Below are 18,980 nucleotides of genomic sequence, written 5' to 3'. Positions count from 1 at the left end.
TGTGTTTGTGTCTGTCTGCCCCGCGATGGACTGGCGTCCTGTCCGGGGTGTACCCTGCCTTGGCCCTGTTGCTTGCCAGGATAGGCTCGGGCTCCCCCCGTCCCTGAACTGGGAGAAGCAGTTAGAAAATGGATGAGTGGATGGAAAGGTATTCACAAAGTGTCTGTCATTTCTGTATTCTCAAAGGTTGTCCATCGAGACCTAAAGCCAAGCAACATCCTCTACGTGGATGAAACTGGAGACCCAGAGTCTATAAGAATCTGTGATTTTGGGTTTGCCAAACAGCTGCGAGCCGAAAACGGTCTGCTAATGACGCCCTGCTACACAGCAAACTTTGTGGCCCCCGAGGTAAGCACAACAACTGTAGAGCCATGCTATTAAAACTGGGAGATGCAGTACCGGTGATGGGGGATCGCCAGAGCATGTCACACTTGCTCCCCCTGGTGGCATGCACTAGGGACTGCAACTGGGCTTAATAAACATCCTCCAGAAAGCACCACCGCAGAACAATAATACAAATAATGACTATTAAACATTTCCAGCTGCACTATAAATGTCACACCAGGGGAGAGAAAATAAATATATTTATGCAAAATATTTGTTTTACAATATGCATCATTAGCACCCTACCCACAATCAAGTGTGAGATGTACAGTAACGTCATGCCTCAATTCCAGATATTGAGAATACTTCATTCTGTTTTAGGTGCTCAAGCGGCAGGGATATGATGCTGCCTGTGACATATGGAGCCTGGGGATTTTACTCTACACAATGCTGGCGGGGTGAGCCTTCCTAACCCAGACACAGAAAGCGTGAAACAGCTGCTGCTGTCACTGGGTTATAAACAAAAGTTGGTTTTTCACATGAAACACGGGTTATACAGAACTGTACACACACATGTCCAAATACTATATAGTGTGCAATGTTAGTGGTGGTGGTTTAGGTTGAAAAATAATCAAAGTTCAAAAATATATTTTTTTACTCCAGGTATTCTGCTTGGGGATAAAGAAGGGTGACAAAAATAATAAACAAAACCAACATATAACCTTAACCCTGCACTGTCCTCAATAATGATACTCCGCGGATCAGCTGCACCTGCCGACGTCAGATAATCACCTCCGCAGTTTAGGAAATTGTGACATTACATGCACGTATCTCATGCATTCCTGTACCAAAGGAGAAGCACAGCGTTTGGTCTTTGTGATTTTAAAAGCAGGGTGAAGAACTTTTGTGTTGTAAAAATATGACATGTTGATCCGCATGTAAACCAGAGGCTGAAACAAATGAGTCTCCTAGGATTTCAGAGCTCCAGGATTCTCTTGAATTCCACCCTCCCTTCCTTCAGCAACACAGATCTGAGCAGCAGCAGAAGAAGAGACTTCCATACTGTCAAACCAGTGATCCCCCAGCAATGGTACCAGAGGATTGCAGAAGCTCCCAATGTAACAAACATCATGTCAGTCAGACCAATCAACTAGATCTGTCTCTGCTCTTGTGAGGGCCTGAGATTGGAGTTACCTTTCAGCAGGAGTACTCAGATCAAGGAATATCCTTGTTTAGAATAGGGAAAAAAGAAGAGCAAACCTACTGTTTTTCCAAAGCTAAACTACATCAAAAGACTTTCAACATTTTTTACAAATGCGTTATTTAAAAAAACAAGTGATCCCTGGACAAATCAGACACAAGAGTTATATAAGCATAGAAGTATGATACAGTATGTTCACATACAGTAGCAGCACATTGAGGACAATTTAAGAGATTTGAAGAAATTTAAGGGAATCATTCTAAGATAAACATTTCTGGAAGCCAAATGTATGTGGGATTCAACTATTATCCCAAAACATTTCTTTATCTGTAACACTGAAATTCCTGTTCCAAACAGTTCATCAGCCACTCTGCCCCTAGAGGAGGGATTAAGACCTCTAGTTGTCTAAATAGAAGCCCAGAGTGATGATTAGTTAAAAAAATTAGATAATTGGTGGTTAATGGGGATCCTCCTGGCCATAGGATTAGGAGGCTTGAACCCCATTCAGAAGGAATAAACCAAGTGGCTGCTGTAATAAGGGAAGCTTGAGACAAATGCGAAAGGGGTTTGGGGTTTTCAATATACAGTATAGCTGATTTCCGTAATGATGGTGATTAGGAACAGCTGTGTGAGATGGATTTGTCATTGTTACTCCCTCCCAAACTTCAGTTCATAACTTCCATAAATAGAAAGCAGTTCAGAACACCCTTGTCCCTACACCTCTGTGAAACATTTAACCATTAAACCTGACTCGAGTTTATCTACTGTTTCCATGAAGAAGTTGCACTCATCGTAACAGGCACATACAGTACAATTCTGTTTCATACTCACAGTTCTTCTTTTGTCTGTTTTCGAAACAGCTTCACACCCTTTGCCAACGGACCAGACGACACTCCAGAGGAAATCTTGGCACGCATTGGAAGTGGGCAATATGCACTTTCTGGTGGAAACTGGGACACCGTCTCCGATGCAGCAAAGGTTGTTCAGAGGTGTTCTCATGAAAGGAATAGCAGGGGGCTCTTAGTGGGGGTACTCTTCCAGAGTGCAGGTTCAGGACTGTCATCCATGTAGTGAGCTCAAAACTGGATTTTGATGTCCGTTGACAGCAACAGAAATTCACCCCATTGTGAAACACAATTGGTCAAGTATTGCCTGGAACGGGTGTTCTTGGACATTGGTTATCCCTGGTATTCAGTGTACCAGCAACCCCAGAGACCTGTCAGGCACAGGGGAGCGTGCTGTGTTGTCGGTGAGGGATGTGTCAAAAGACACTGCTGGATGGCTGTGTGGACCCCATTGAGTGCCAAACACAAAATTGCTCCACAGTGGCCCTGCGGAAAAACTGCACACATTTTTGTTACCCTCATGCTGGTTCAGACTGCAGCAGTGACCCAGACTGATAATCAACCTGTTATTCCAAATTGGGAGAGATATAAAATAGATCATTAATATTTACCATTAAAAAGAAAATCATGGTCATTCTTCTTGTTACACCCAGGTGGATGCATCTTTCACCCATGAATTTAAAAAAACATATAAGAATGGATTGTAAGCAAGGAATTTTGAGGGGGACACCCTTCTCTGAATTCACAGAAGCAAAGGAAATCACTACCTCAATCATATGTTCATATTTTTGTCTCCACACACCAGGATCCGATAGATATTTTCTTACTTTTAGCAAAAAGATAAAAAAAACAATCTGCACAGCTTTTCTGCTACTGAGTGGAAAAGAAACAAATTAACCATACAATAGGTAGTTTTAGACTAGCTTTCATAGGCTGACAAATGTTCTCATGAAATGAAACAATAGTGTAGAGGTTTAGGGTATACAGTATTCTGGAAACACTAGCAGTTATTTTCATTTTGTTGTGGTCCTCCTGGGTAATATACTGTATGTTTTATTAATTCATTCATTCTTCATTATCCTAGTAATTTTCTGAAAGTCTTTCAAGTCTGCTTTTTCTACAGAATTGCATTGTGAAGTGCAACTGACTTTTATTCAATGCAGGGTGTTAGACTGTCTGCTTTCACAATGGAAGGATTGTATTTTTCCCATATTATAAAAAATATGATGACTGAAGATTTGTCCTTAAAATACTGTGTACTTTGTTATAAAAATATAACTAGCTCCATTCTGAATGATCTGCAAAAAAAAATTAATACAAAACTTGTAAAAACATTGAAGTCCTAATACAGTAAATCCTTGGTTTAATGGATTTTGCTTTAATGGACTTTTTTTAATGGATAAAATCTGCTAAAGGGGAATTGTGTTTGTAAAATCAGAAATACTGGACTTTCCCCACAGACAACCAAAATTCACAAAAAACAAAGTAAAATAAATACTACATAGGTGTGAAATTCAGGAATATTAATGGTGCTCTATAGTGGTAGTTTCAATTGCTTACAATGGGTGTTTTTTGTGTTTTAGCAAATTTTACACAATAAATGTATGATATATTAAATAAAACATTTGTATATTTATGATAGAAAGTACAGAAACAATTTTCATCGACTGAGTTGATGGCAATTGCTAAAAATGTAGTGAAAAGATTCAATAATTTGTATTTTAAAATTATGCTTTCTTTCCTTTAATAATAACGTGTTTTGGAATTGACAAATGTAATTTGTGATTTAACGGACATTCAGCAATAACAGGCACACCTTCCCTGAGGGCTTACCGTCAACAAAATCATGTTGCTTCGGCACTTTGTGTGTTTTCAAAATCTGCTCCGCACAACAAATTATCTTTAAATATCCTTAATTAAAATCATTCATAACACATGAAGCAAGCAGATGTTAGGACACAATTTTCATAGTTTAACCTACAAAAAAACACTTTAATAGGCTCAGTTTTTGGGGGCAGTGCGGCGGCTCTGTGGCTCAGGATCTGCGCCTGTGGCTGGAAGGTTGCCGGTTCATATCCTGCGGCCGGCAGAGGAATCCTACTCCGTTGGGCCCCTGAGCAAGGCCTTTAACCCCAACTGTTCCAGGGGTAAATGGCTGACCCTGCGCTCTGACCCCAAGCTTCTCTTTCTGTCTGTGTGTCTCATGGAGAGCAAGCTGGGGTATGTGCAAAGACAAATTTCTAATACAAGAAATTGTATATGGCCATTAAAGTGATCTCTCTTATCTCTCTCTCTTTTTGGTTAATGACTTATTCTGTGATAAAATGTCTTACACTCCCTTTCAAAATTAATGGAAAATTTTGGACTGCTTAATACAACTTCTCTACTGTTAAAAACCATTTCTCCGACTTTCACTGCATCCAGACCCACGGTGCATTAGAATGGTCCTCAAGATGCACCTTCAATGCCAGCTTTGTTTGAGACTCTATTTGTTTCCCCAGGACATTGTGTCTAAAATGTTGCACGTGGACCCCCATCAGAGGCTAACAGCCCCGCAGGTACTCCGGCATCCCTGGATAGTGAACAGGGACTACCTGTCACAGAGCCAGCTCATCCGACAGGACGTCCAGCTGGTGAAGGTACGACTTCTGGCAGCTCAGTCTGTCTCACTGCGCCGTCAAGACACTCAGTCACGAAATCGAGCTTCCGAGCAGTTCAACAGCCCCGCACGCTGCGCTCAAACTACACGGCGGGCATTTGGGTTTCATGGATCAGTGTTTTTCATTGCAGTTTTCAAGAAATTCAACAACAGAGGTGAAAATAAAACCCGCAGACACAGATCCTTTCAAAGACAAAATTCAGGCTTGTGAAATATTCTTGCAGGATGTCCAATCCATCAGATGTTAAATATCACCATGCAGCCATACAGAGTCATCTCATATTAACTGAGCTACATTAGTTGGTGCTGCCATCTTCTGTACAGTGCAAAAACACGTACTCATGTATTCATGGTTCACATTGTCGTTTTCCTCTGTCTTTTCTTCCTTTGTTCCTTTTAAGGTTTTAACTTGAACTACATTAAGGCTGTCTATTGTGCCTATTGTCTATTACCAGCAAGCAGTAATGAAATGTCACGAACTCTAAAAAAAAAACATTTCTCCCTCTTTTCTTCTATTTAGGGAGCAATGGCAGCAACGTATTTGGCTTTGAACCGCTCACCTCAGGCCCCTAAACTGGAACCAGTGCTGTCATCCAGTCTGGCCCAGAGACGAGGAATGAAAAGACTCACTTCAACGCGTCTATAGCAGGCCCGGAGCAGAACAGCATCAAGTGTCAAGTGCCCTAACTCCAAAGGATGTCTCGGCCAGACTAAAGCAGAGCCCTGCTACACTGTAGGTGACCCTGGGATTCTGTCCTCTCCCTAATTCCTGTTCAGCTCAAACCAATTCCTGGATAACACCAAATTTCCAGACCAATTTCAGTGATATGAAACAGCAAATTCATTTAAACAGAGCAGAGTAAAAGTGGAGTTACTATTTTTTTCTATTAGTTTTACTTCGCCATTCTCACAGTAACACCTTCAGCTTGTCCAGTTTTGAGCTTGGTAACACAGCTGGGGAAAGAGGGTATTAAAAAGGACAAATACCTTAATATCTCCCTGGCAGAAAGAGGCAGCTTCAAACTATACATTTTACAGCAAAAAATTAAATGATTGTCAAATCTGTTCAGAGACGACCACTAATACAATGTATGGGCTGAGCAAACCTTTTTTTCTTATATCGAAGCTTTTTTAGGACTTCATTATTTTACAGCAGGGAATGAACAAGTGCCCTCAAAACAGGCCAGAAAGCTTTATAATTGTTACACTACACAATGCCTCTGTACCTCTCACATATAGGAATGATGTCGCATAGCATTCCAAAAGCCAACATTTCCTTATAGCTAATGCACAAGAGCACAAAAGAACACATCGTGAATCAATTCCATTAAGCAAGACAGGCAGAAAGTATAATGCATATTGTTTCGTATACACTGTATATATAAATGGCTTTGCCAGAAAAAAAAGTGTTTCATTGGGAAGTAAAAACATTTTTCATCATTTTCTTTTGATTTTATATTGATATGATAAAGCCCTCAGAATACTGTATGTAACTCAAGACCCACATTAGAGGGGGCGTTAGGAATTAATTGTCTGTGGAATAATGAGAGAAAATCCAATTTTATCATTTTCAATGTGTATTTCGGTTTTCCACATGTACCTGTTTTAAAACTGGGAGTCTATGATTTTGTTTTTACTTCACATCTTCCACATGTGTGCTGTATGTGGGCATGAGAAGATGCAATTTGTTCAGTTGCTTTCACAGTACAGTAGATGGTTCTGACAAAAAAAAAGAAAAGAGTTTAGGGGCTTAGTGGACACCAACATAATTAGTACCAATCCATATGCTCTGTGCAGCCTTTGCCATTACATCTGGCTCAAACAGCCCACTGGTCTGCTAAGACAACAACTTCCAAAAGTTTGATCCAAACTGATAAAAAGAGGAAAATTTAAGCATTTTTATATAATTTTTGTTTGAATCTAGATGTTTTTCTTATTTAGCAAACATGCACATATTCTATAGCATTAAAAAACCTCCTAAACTGTAAAAAGATATTTAAAGTACTATTAATGCATTATCTACTGTAAGTGGACTGAGCCAGACCTACAGTAACTGCAGTTCCACTTGAGATAATGGCTCCTTCTCAGGCCACATCAGAGTACTCTCAACCCACTCTCACTTAGGCCTTTATCCTTCAAAATGCTACTTTTTCCTTACTCCAATGAATTCTCTACTGATAATGATTAATATTCTTTTTTGTGTAGGATGTATGTGATACGTAAATGGTAGAAATGAACATAGTAGGATGCTGATGTGCAGTGTTACCAGAAAATACCTAGGTGTGTCTTCATACAAGGAGATTCTATAAAATGTCCTAGCTGTCCTTGTAGATATATAATAATAAACTATTTTATATAGCGCCTTTAAAGATGGCTTCTCAAAGCACTTTACAGAATGACAACAATAAATAAAAAGAATACACATGATAAAACACAATTACAATACACAGATTGCCGCATTTTCAGTATTGTGTCGTAGGATGCTGTCTGAAGTGAAACAATATGTGATTGATTAAAGACGCAGAATGGAAAAGGATGTAGAAATCTCTTAATGCATGTCAAATCCCTGAAAATGTGTGCACAACAGTAGAGATATACAAGACAAAATTATATGCTTTGAGATAGTACCAGACAGAACTATTTTAGCAATCCTGGAATATATGCCTTACCTGATCGACAGAACACTTACCTTCAATTGTTTTTCCATCAAGGAAAGAGGGCTGTTTTGCAAAGTATAAAAGCAATGCAAAGTCTATCCAAATTCAAAGAGTACACATTTTCAACATGGTGTTCTTTATATTAGTATACTAGCTTTCCGTCTCAAAGGTGTCATTGACTTTGTTTATATTTACTATATCTAGTTTAAATTACAGACACCTGCTTGCTTTAGCAGTTTTAACTTTGGGCTATTTTCATGTTCATAATGAAAACATGAACTGCATGAAGGGAATGTCTGCTAGACCTTTAAGGCAACATCAAGGTATGAAATAATTCCAACATGTTCTTAATGGCTGCTTCCAAAGACCTTATTCCTCAACCCTTATTTCATTTTCCTTTTGCATTTACACAAAACAAAGTTTTTGTATAATGTTGGTTGTGTCTGTAAAATTGTAAAATATATATTGTATAAAGGTCAACGTTAGCAAAAGAAACAGTGTATCCAAATTTCTAAAAATGAATCCTTAACTTATTATTGCCAAATCACAGAAGTGAACCATTCGACTGGGCCCTGTTAGAACATTTAAATACAGTGGCTTTCTGCACTTCGCTGTTGGGGTTGCACTGGAGTTGTTCAGGATTTGTTTATTGTGCATTCAAAAGCTATGTTGCCAGATGACGTAAACAGCTGGAGATCAACCTCATCAACTTATTTTAGTCCTATTAACAAAACACACAATTGCAAATTAGTTGCAAAATTTACTATTTCTGAATGCCAGAATGTCTTTCTTCACTTCATTTTAAATTTTGTATCTTGATGATACTATTGTATGTGGTATGTGATTTTGCTAATTTACTCTCTAAATCAAGTGCACTTTATATGTAGAGTTACCTATTATATATTTATTGATTTACTTATGTATTTGGGTCATTCTCTATATGTAAATGTTCTTAATATTATGTTGCTCTTTTTTTTCAATTAAAAAAATCACAGCTTAAGAAAGGATTACATGATAAAACATTTACAGTATGTAAAGCCAGCATCATATTTTCAGTTTGGGTCAGTTGGGTATGTGTGTAATTCAAGGTTTGTGCAGCTAAATGCAAAGAGACGGATCTTTGAATTAGAATCCAAGCAACATTGATACATAGGAGAGCAACAGAAACCATAAGTATTTGAAATTTCAGTTTGGCTATCCAAAAGAAGTACATTATTAGTACATTACCGAGAAACCCAGACACCATAGTTCTTCGGATCGTAAGGATTTAGAGTGTGTGACATTCATTAGGAGGACTTCAGCAGCAGTAAACTTTCTCCAGTATCAGTGCACTAAGGTAGAAACAGCAGAACAGGCAGAACTCAGCAGCTCATGGTGCCATGGATCACTCTGACACAAGTCAATCTTTCAGGCCCACACTGGGATACACATGTTAATAGTCTCCTGGAGTGGGCAAGGAGCAAATGGTACTGTATATAGCTCATGCAGGCAGGAGACAGCGCACCACTGTCCGACAAGCAGGACCTTGCAGTCTCCCAGGCCGTTGTTAATACTAGTTTTCCTCCAGTTTCCTCATTTTAAACCACCCAGTCTGTTTGTGTCCCAAATGTCACTCCTGCAGTCTGTGACCATTACAATACATCAGGGTTTCTGATCTGCTCACACACTGACATAGAAACCCAGAGGGAAACAGAATTTTTAAGAGATTTTCACCCAATTATTCAGCATATAAAGAGTAACCACTTCTTTTTTAACTGAAATTTGATTTTTTTTTCAATGAACACAAAAGGTTCTACGGCAATATTAGGAAAACAATGCACTCTGCTTTAAAATACTTTAAATCCACACCAAAGCAATAGGACTGCTGTCTGTTTTAACATTACAATAGTGGAAAAGATGGAACGTTTTTGTCTTAAAACGTAAACTTGATGCCTTTAACCTGTCACTGTGTACGCACAGCAGTGCATAACCACACATGGTGAACAGTAGCATTAACCTCTCTAATTTGACTATTTAAAAAGTAACTTGTTCAATTAATTACAACATTGAGCTTTGGCTAATCCACATTTTAAAACAGTAAACTACCCATTATCTAGTGTAAACAGATCAATTTCTTTTCATTTAGGGAAGGACTGAGTGTTATGATTACAATACTCAAAAGAGAACATACAGTACTGTATACTGTAGAATGTTCCTATCCCAGCCTTAATATAATCCTTGCAATTTGGAAAGCATAAAACCTTGTTTTAAAGACATAAAGCTGTAAACAAAAAGTACAGATTAAGGGTATGAAAACAAATGACATGTATAGTCTCAGTTTATTGGTCATTATTTTGCTGTTCTTCCTTTCCTGTTTTCTTCACTGTTATTGCACACAGACCCTTGATCCACATCTTTTTTTTTCTGTTTTTTTGTTTACAGAGCATTGAAATATTTGTAATGTAACCTCCTGCTTAATTCCATAGATGTCTGTTTTAAAAATGTATTAATGCGTTTGAAAAAAAATACCTATTTAAGTTATTAGACAACTAACCATTTTTTTTAAAAGAAAAAAAGTTTTAAGAGGTGCAATATTTTTGTAGCACTGTGAAAAACCTTGGTACTTTGTATATTCCACAAGCGCTGATAAGCGGAATACTTTGTTCTACCTTTCCCATAGACTGTTTCAGGTAAGGACCTCAGCTAGAACCGTGTTTTTGCTTCCAGTGTGGCTTGATTTAAAGGCACCAAGAAGATTTTGCTTGCAATCTGTTTACCTGCATGCTGAGGGTCTTTCAATACAGTCTACTGAGAAACTGCTTCTGGAACTCTGCAGGTATTTCTAAGTGATGTTTGTTTTCAAGAATAGTGTAGAAGCCCTGTAGATATCCATCTTTGCTGTGCAATGGCTTAGCATGCCAAAACTTTATAAATAAATTAAATAAAATCAATTATGTTGTGTTTTCTTTTTATGTTGTGGCTTTATGTACGGTGGCACAGTGGTCAGCATTGCTGCCTCACAGCCCTGGGAACCCAGGTTCAATTTTGAACTCAGGGTTCTCTCTCTCTGGAGTTTGGATGTTCCGCCCTTGGTGGAGTGGGCTTTCTCCAGGTGCCCCTTCTCCCCACAGTTCACAGACATACTGTGCTGGTAGGTCAATCGGCTTCCAGGAAAACTGGCCCTGGTGATTCTGTGTCTGCCTGCCCCGCGATGACTGGCGTCCCATCCAGGGTGTATCCTGCCTTGCGCCTGTTGCTTGCCAGGATAGTCTCCGGCTCCCCTGCCTCCCTGAATCTGATTAACAGGTTAGAAAATGGATTGTTGGATATAATCCAAATATATTTTATGTATTTGTGTTCATTTAGGTTATCTCCATTTTATTAAGACTTTCATGACAATCTAATTAAAGTACATGTTAGGTCTAAATATATGGGTACTGTATATGCACTATCCTAGGGGTTCTGGGCAGTAATCTGTAGTTTTTATAATGTTCTTTCTATTTGTTTCACCTGACTTATAAAGCAAACAGATGACTAAAGAACAATCTAAAAGGAACTCTGTAACCGTGATCCTGTTCAAACAAATAAGACAGATCTAGCTAAGAGAGCATAACAATATTTGTCAAACAGGAAACAAATATTTAACCAACTAACCTTCCGATTCCTTCACCTTTGAACTACAAAGTTTTCAAACTCTACAGTCCGCTGAATTTCATCTGTTACTCTTAAAACAGAACTGGTTTTCACCAAAGTCAGAGCACATACGGTATAAAGCATTCACTTCAGGCTGATCCCTAAGGTGTGGAACGTTTATCACATTCATCTGTGAAAAACCTCTTCAAAATCAACAGTGATGCACAACCAAAAGGACAGAAATGGAAACAACATATTGTAAACTGTAGCTACAATGTATTCTAAATGGGGTTTTATGAGTGCATTTTAAAGATTAAACTGATTTTTCTACAGAGATATCTTAAACATCATGTTCTATCAAATGGGCTAGATGATCCGAATGGCTTCCTCTCCTTTGCAGCCTTTTCTCTGTTCTAATCAAGTCTTTTTCCAAAATGTACTGTAGCATCCTCAAGCTCTGTTTCCCAGTTTACATTCACAGTTTATGTTTCCGCTAACCTGCATACAACACCTTACATGTGTCTATATCAGATGTCACCTACCCGGTGTTGACCCAGTCCCAAAGGTGTTCTCTTTTTGATCCGATTTTGCAGTGTTTGCTAATCCTCCTACTTTGGTATCAACTGTAACATTAACTGCTTTGCTAACTGTACCGTAACCTAAATCAGAAAGAGATGTTATCTTGAAAACATCCTTGAGGCATTTCACTAATTCCATTACTCCGATATGAGCATTCGCTCCTTTTACTGTCACTAAACCAGTTCTGAGCCCTAACACGTGCCTTGTCTGGAATGCTTACTGCCTACAATCTGAGAATCAATCTTTCAATACGCATTTTGTTAAAAGCCTACTGAAATTTTAAACATACCATTTCATACACTCTGGTTGTATCCATTACTGTCAGTACAAATAACTACTAGATTAAGTAATACCTACCTTTATAATTCCATGTGGACTATCCTTTAACTAAGGATTTAATCCTATTAACGTTCAGACTACACGGTTAGGCCTGTGTCTAGCTATCAATCCATTACCATCAGTTTCACTAGCCAAAGTCAACTCTGCTCCACTGATGAGCTGTACACAGCTGCTGAATTTGACTTTATATGCACTTTATACTCAGGCTGGAGTTAGAAGTCTGTTTAGCTTTCCAGGATATGAAACAAAGAGAGTCAATGTTTACTCCCTATAATTAATGTCCATATAGTTTAACTTGTTTACAAATATTGAATTACACTGTAGCCTGCATATCTAAGCCCAAGAAAATGAAAGAATGTATATGAATATAATTTTTATAATTAAAAAAAACTTCCATGGTTTCACTTACAGAGACAGTAGAGTGGCACGTGTATCAGTCTGTATTATAAGTGATGTCAGATGAAGGCAAGCCTGCTGAATGCTTTAAATGTACTCAATATTTTTTATCAGCTTCTAGTGTTTGTAAAAAGGCCAGCAAAAGCTTTAATGGATTTGTTAAAGTACTGTAGTACTTAGCACACTTCCAAGAGTCAAACATTTACGGTATTAGTCTCCTTCAGCAGAAACAGCAGGGGGCAGCAGTAATGTGGAATATCTACTGTACTAGTTCTTGGTTCGCTGCTCTTCGCGCTAATAACTTTGAGACTAGTTATTAAGTAGTGTGGAAACAGCGGCACCTACTGTAGTTCTCTACCCTTTGTGTGTTGCAATTAACGCCACGTAAACTGTGAGTATATACAGTCATCACTCACTGCTTTTATTGATCTATGTGTTACACAGCCCAATAAATAGTAGATCGCATACCGTAACTTACAGTATATGAACGAATAGATATGTCCCTTTGGATAAAATGGCTGCTCTTAATACCCTTGAACTGATATCGTCTTGCCAGTCCGGTGTTGTTATTCCATAAACACCAATGGGGGGGAATCCAAACTTTCATGTGCCAGGACACCTTTCTCACTTTAGATCACTTAAAATAAAATGCCGTGTTCAAAAAGACAAAGGCGTTTAGAAAAACTTTCATTCACAAAGCTGACGTGTATCCTGATGCTTTATGACAACGTTATGCATCTGTGGAAATCGGGCACGTATTATTTAAAGTCCTAATTGGTCGTGTTTTTTTTTTATCACATACTCATCAACAGCGCTTTCCCCCGGTTTTACACGAATTTACCATCGCCTGCCCTGCACCGAAAACAGCATGACAAAATGTCATAAGTGCCGCAGCCCCTTATCCCATCTGCACAAAACTGCGTGCTTGGTGAACTCATGTCGAAATCAATCAGGCATTAAGACTAATTAAATATAATTACAGGTTGCACGTCCCAGTAACCCACCACACGCCCTCAAACCTATTTCGTCCTCTGTTGCCCTTCAGTGCCGCACAGATCATTGGTTAACCCCGGACCAATCACAGCTAACAATGGGACACTCCCCCCATTATTCTGAGCGGGGGAAAACAACGACAGTCACTGCAAATCGATTTACCGCATAGCAACAGCCAATGGCCTTTCAGATACGATCGGATTGATCGGGCTTCTGCCGTATCTCCCGCCTTGCCGGAAGGCGTAACAGGAATGTCGTGCTGAATGTCAACCTGCTTTGAAAGCCAGGAGAGTTTCGGCCCAGTCGTGTGTCGCTCGTCTTGTTTTGATTTTCTTCTGCGTGAGAAGGGTCCCTCCGTAACCTCCCCCGACCGAGACCATGGCTGGCGTTTTGGCTCGCAAAGCGGTTGATCACCTACGGAGCAAGGAGTTCAGGGATTACTTAACGAGGTATGCGAGACTGAGATTGAAAGGCGTTTTTGGGGACGCGTCCTTTTGTGGGTCATGGCGTTCTCTGATTTTGTACCACAGCCGGTTATCTGACACTTACCTGGCAGTGCTAGCTATAAATGTGCAGCACTCTCATGTTTTAGTGAGCAACTGGGACTCGGGATTTTAGGCAAATGGCTTAATATTTCCAGGAGTATTATTAGTATATGAAGTCATCACGATTTGGGGGACGGGTTGTTTGGGTGCAGTTTCAGCGGCTTTTTGTTACGCGATACAAACCACAGAAAATGTAAGCCTGTAATATTCAGGGTTTCTAAATCATAACGCACAATGGTGGTTAGTTAGTTCATATGAAAGGTCACCTCATAACAATTTCAAGTAGTGCTGCTAACTTGTTAATTTGTTTTCCAGCAAAGCTGGCACGATTGAACATGCTTCACCTGACATTGTTCTTACAAGCGGACAGCTGACAGTGTCTCTTAGCATTGCCTTTATCGATCATTTGTATTCGACTTGTGCTACAACGGGAAATTGTACCTTACTGTTCTCTTACCATTTCTGCAACAAACATTTACTGTATACTGCTTTCCGCTTTGAAAAGGTGTGTGTATAAATGTTACCTGGCTGTAGGCAATGCGTAAATGATTAATTTCTGCAGTGGAAATCACGGGGGGAGTGAAGAAATGGAGTATTACTTTTACCCTGGCAGTTGACATAACAGATTTAATGTCATCCTCAGTAAAGTACCTAAACACGGTGCACCAGGGCCAGTTTCGGTGTTATTAAAGCTGTGCGTTAAACCAGAATCCCCTAGAGGGAGCTGATGTTAAATATATCCGGATATTCAACAATTGCCGTTTCAACAAAAACGGAACTGAAAAGTACTCAAGTTGCAGGCCCTAACTACTGTATTTCAGTACTCTGGGTAGCTAACATCAATTCGGTCTCCTTCATACTTGTATTCCTATACTCCAGGGGTCTCCAGTCCATGTCCCAGACAGCCCAATCAACAGATTGTATTGGTAACCACTAAAACAATGTTTTCTAAAGAGCTGGGGCATTTTAATCGTGCTCAAATTTAGGAATGTCTCTCAGTCCTAATTGGCCAGATCTCCTTTAACTGAACAACTGATTTGCTTTATTAATCAGTGGTCGGCAGTTTGCAAATGTCCCTATTCTTCTTAAAGTTGAAGAGATTTAAAGCGACCTTTGAGTCTGACAAGATTAGGGTTGTCAAGGACCAGAGCTGGAGACCCTCTTCTAAACTCACATACAAGAAAACTTGCCCCTGAATTAATGTTAAGTACTGTATCAAAGTGAAAATAAAGCACTGGTAAGTTATACAGTATTGCTCTAAGTTTCTAGGAGACTGTCTCGTTGGTTTCTCAGTCGTTACCCCGGAGCTGTGAGATATGTTATGGTCTTCTCTGAAACCTGAGCTCATTTCTTAAAAGTTAATTCCCCCCTCTTTTGTTTGTTTTTTTTTCCCTCGGGCAATACAACCTGATGAAAACGTTCTCTGACGACCATTCACTACAGCACGGTAAGGAAATGATCTGTCTATGCAATTGATCAAAATGACAGCATAAGGCTACGTAATTGAGTCATCGATTTAGTTTGCTGGTCTGCCTATTTTAGTTACTGTGTTTTGTCCCGGTGAAGTAGTTTTTTGTTTTGTTAACAGTGAAAGACATTCCTGGTGTTTTATACCCACTCCAGTGTCTTTTTCTCCCCAATCACAGCACTTCTGGGGACCTGTAGCTAACTGGGGGCTTCCCATTGCCGCCATCACTGACATGAAGAAAAGCCCAGAGATTATCAGCGGCAGGATGACCTTCGGTGAGAAAACCTTCACATTTACAGAGCTGCACGTAGAGCATCCCAGGATAACCTTTGTCGGATATGAGCTTAGAGCCAGCCTGAGAGCCCTTAACCTACAGACTTTTCAGTTCTAATCCCTTGTATTTCTTTTTGAGAGGTCAGAATATATTGTTGCTGAAATACATCAAATATTTCCGTTATTTCCTTGATCGTGCTACAGAAGACGTTTTTTTCTTTTAATAAAGTCTTCGGACATACTTGGTTATTAATGCGTAGGCTGCAAAGGAACAGGTAACAGGTTTAGGAAACACATTTCAGCTCTAGAACCTTCTATGTTGCGTTTCCTTTCTTTGCAGAATGGAATAAACCCGTTACCTGTTCCTTAGTTATTTATACTTGACAATCTAGTGGGCAGCCAATTCTGAAAGCACCCTAAGCTTTAGTGCTGTAAGTCTTAGTGGTTCTGTTCCACCACATACTGTATTGTTGTAGTGATTGACGAGGGTGAAGTTCAGAACTGCAACTCTGGTCTTCAATAAATGTTTGCCTTTCCAGCTCTTTGCTGTTACTCCCTCCTGTTCATGAGATTTGCCTACAAAGTGCAGCCCAGGAATTGGTTACTGTTTGCCTGCCACATCACAAACGAGACTGCTCAACTCATTCAGGCCGGGAGACTAATTAAATACAAGTAAGTTACTGGTTTAAATCATTGCATGAACTGTAAGGTTTAAAGACATTTAAAAGGTTACGATGAGAAACATTTAAGCCAAGGCATGGCTGAATAATAGTCTTAAGAGTTTAAGAGCAGACTCGTAGGATTATGCTGCTTCATTTGCAAGAATAAATGTTTAGAGTAGAAACATTGATTGAAGTTGTTAAATGAAAATAAAACTAAATTTTACACTTCATATTTTATTATTCTGTTTTGAAGCCTTTAAACTTGTTTTATCTGAGACTGTTATTTTATAAATGGTTAGTATTGCATGTGTTATCATATTTGCTGTAGAGGGGATGTTAGGCTGACAGTATGAAATAAAAATGTTTAATTGTTTGTTTGTTTTTTTACAGAATGGAAAAGAAACAAGCCAGTTAGTGACATGGGGCCTTGAGACTTCTTCAGAATGACCTGCAATTGAAATAAGAGATCAAGCCAATTTGATTTTTAATCTCACATGGAGCACCTCACATGAACTGAGAAATTGACTGTTACATCTTTCAAGGTTTTGAAAGATAGGCATATATCACACAATGTAATTCATGATTCTCACTTGTTGACATGAGTTTTTGTTTAATGGTTCCATTTTAAGTACGTTTGTATAATCATATGATTTGTGAATTAGTTTTTCCAAGTAGTTTTTTTTTCATTTGCAGAGTAAATGACAAGACTTTTAAATATGTTTCAAACATTGACACTGGAAGTTTTTAACCTTCATGCTGATGGACTAATTACTATTTGCCATTAAGGTTAGTTTAATTTATGCTAGATATTAAGTCAAGGCCATTCTTAGAATTTCTAGGCTTATTCTTAAATAAAGTTAATTTAAAAATATAAAACATTTCTGTCTTGGTGTTTAAATAGTTAAGTCACGGTTTCTGTAATGGAGGAGGAGATTAATAATTCATGTAATGTTAAAAATAACAAATTCCCATGAATTAAATGTTACTCCAACAGCCCAAAAGCTTGATTCAGCCCACATTATATTGAAAAAGTTTTTATCTACTTGACTTTCCTGGAGTGCTACACATTGTTATTTTCTTGTGTAACCATTACATAACAGCTACATCATGATGAAGCAAGATTTGAGTATTTAAGTAAGACTGGTGCCCTAGTCAGTGTTGAGTTGGGATAAGATGTCGAATGAAAATTGGGTTGTTTCTACATGACCAGCTTGGGCACTTTCTTCTGGTATCAGAAATTTCTTGAGTGGTTTGGGGGAATACCGGGACCTTTACGTATAAACTCTATATTAATACATTTTCTAAAATGAACATTAACAAAGGGAAGATGGGCAATAACGTTCACCTAATGTAAAACATAAACTTGAATATCGAGGATATACCCAAGCAGAAGGTATAATCTGAGGGAAATGAGATCTTGGTTCTGTGGTGCAGCGAAATTCAAAGGCAAACATGAGCAAATATTAACAAAACTTTGAATGATATAAGATAACACTTAACACAAATTACACATACCTGTTATAGTACAGTATAATGCCTTGTCTCTTTACTTTATTGATCATTCGTTTTATGACATGCGGGAGGTTATGGAACTCTGCAAAATGATGATGCTGAATTTGTAAAAAAAAAAATGACTTGAGTTTGAAGTATGGTCCTGCAGTTAATGTTTAACCAAGGTCTTGATTTCTTGTGACAAACATCCCATTGTTTTTTTATACAGTATGAGAAGCCCTGATTCTATAGATCTGTTTAGTTTAGCTAGCTTCCTTAAATTTCCCCCTGAACTCCTAAAGTTGTTCCTTGCTTCAGACGTCTATTCCTGCGGTATTTCCTTCTGGATGGAAAGCACTACAAATTTAAGTGCCAGAATTCAGCGTTCTTCTTATTCTAATCTTTATATAAAGACCCCTAATGGGTCAGGTACAATAATAGGTTAGAACAAATTCTCAATATTCATATCTCCACTGTTAGGAGTGTAATTTGTATTCTGCCATAATATGTATGATAATGCATACATCTTCTAAATATAGTTCAAGAAGTTAGCTACGTCACCATGTGTAGGCTGCAAAGGAAGAAGTAAAGGTTTATTCCTTGCTGAAAAGTGAAGAAAAGAAAACATTTCGGCTGTGGAGCCTTCTTCACACCCAAAGAAGGTTCCACAGCCAAAGCATTGTTTCTTTTCTTCTCTTTTCAGCATGGAATAAACCTATATTTGATCTTCTACATACTGTATATCCATCCCTGCAACCACTAAAGAAAGCAATTTATTATATGGCATTATGATTCATAGCCAGATTTTATTACTAATAATATTATGCAATCATGTCAGCCGTGCTGTAGCTTCCAAGAATATCTGCTTTGTAAATTTTGACAACTCGGGAGTTCAGCAGGGAGTTTTTGTCCAGGCTTAAGCAATTATTTCATGCA

The 18,980-nt window shown here is 38.6% G+C and overlaps 2 protein-coding genes across 2 annotated transcripts in view; both read left to right on the top strand.

The window, feature by feature from the left end:
- rps6ka2 (ribosomal protein S6 kinase, polypeptide 2) overlaps window positions 1–6,770 on the top strand; it is a 78,018-nt gene extending 71,248 nt beyond the window's left edge. Inside the window, exons 17-21 of the mRNA XM_088934209.1 lie at window positions 187–348; window positions 706–782; window positions 2,386–2,503; window positions 4,872–5,009; window positions 5,550–6,770. Coding sequence (XP_088790335.1) covers window positions 187–348; window positions 706–782; window positions 2,386–2,503; window positions 4,872–5,009; window positions 5,550–5,675 — 621 coding nt within the window. The 3' untranslated portion in view covers window positions 5,676–6,770. The remainder of the gene's footprint in view (window positions 1–186; window positions 349–705; window positions 783–2,385; window positions 2,504–4,871; window positions 5,010–5,549) is intronic.
- Window positions 6,771–13,983: 7,213 nt separating this feature from the next.
- On the top strand, window positions 13,984–17,429 carry mpc1 (mitochondrial pyruvate carrier 1). Its single transcript, XM_088934208.1, has 5 exons — window positions 13,984–14,054; window positions 15,573–15,597; window positions 15,797–15,893; window positions 16,431–16,563; window positions 16,944–17,429. The coding sequence occupies exons 1-5, from the start codon at window positions 13,984–13,986 to the stop codon at window positions 16,966–16,968; spliced, it is 351 nt and encodes a 116-aa protein (XP_088790334.1). The 3' UTR covers window positions 16,969–17,429.
- The last annotated feature ends 1,551 nt before the right edge of the window (window positions 17,430–18,980 follow it).

This window comes from Atractosteus spatula, chromosome 15, assembly GCF_055471065.1.
Source record: "Atractosteus spatula isolate fAtrSpa1 chromosome 15, fAtrSpa1.hap1, whole genome shotgun sequence".
In the NCBI taxonomy this organism is placed as follows: Eukaryota; Metazoa; Chordata; class Actinopteri; order Semionotiformes; family Lepisosteidae; genus Atractosteus; species Atractosteus spatula.
The sequence above is the reverse complement of the archived record's forward strand: the minus strand, read 5'-3'. Positions and strand labels throughout refer to the sequence as shown.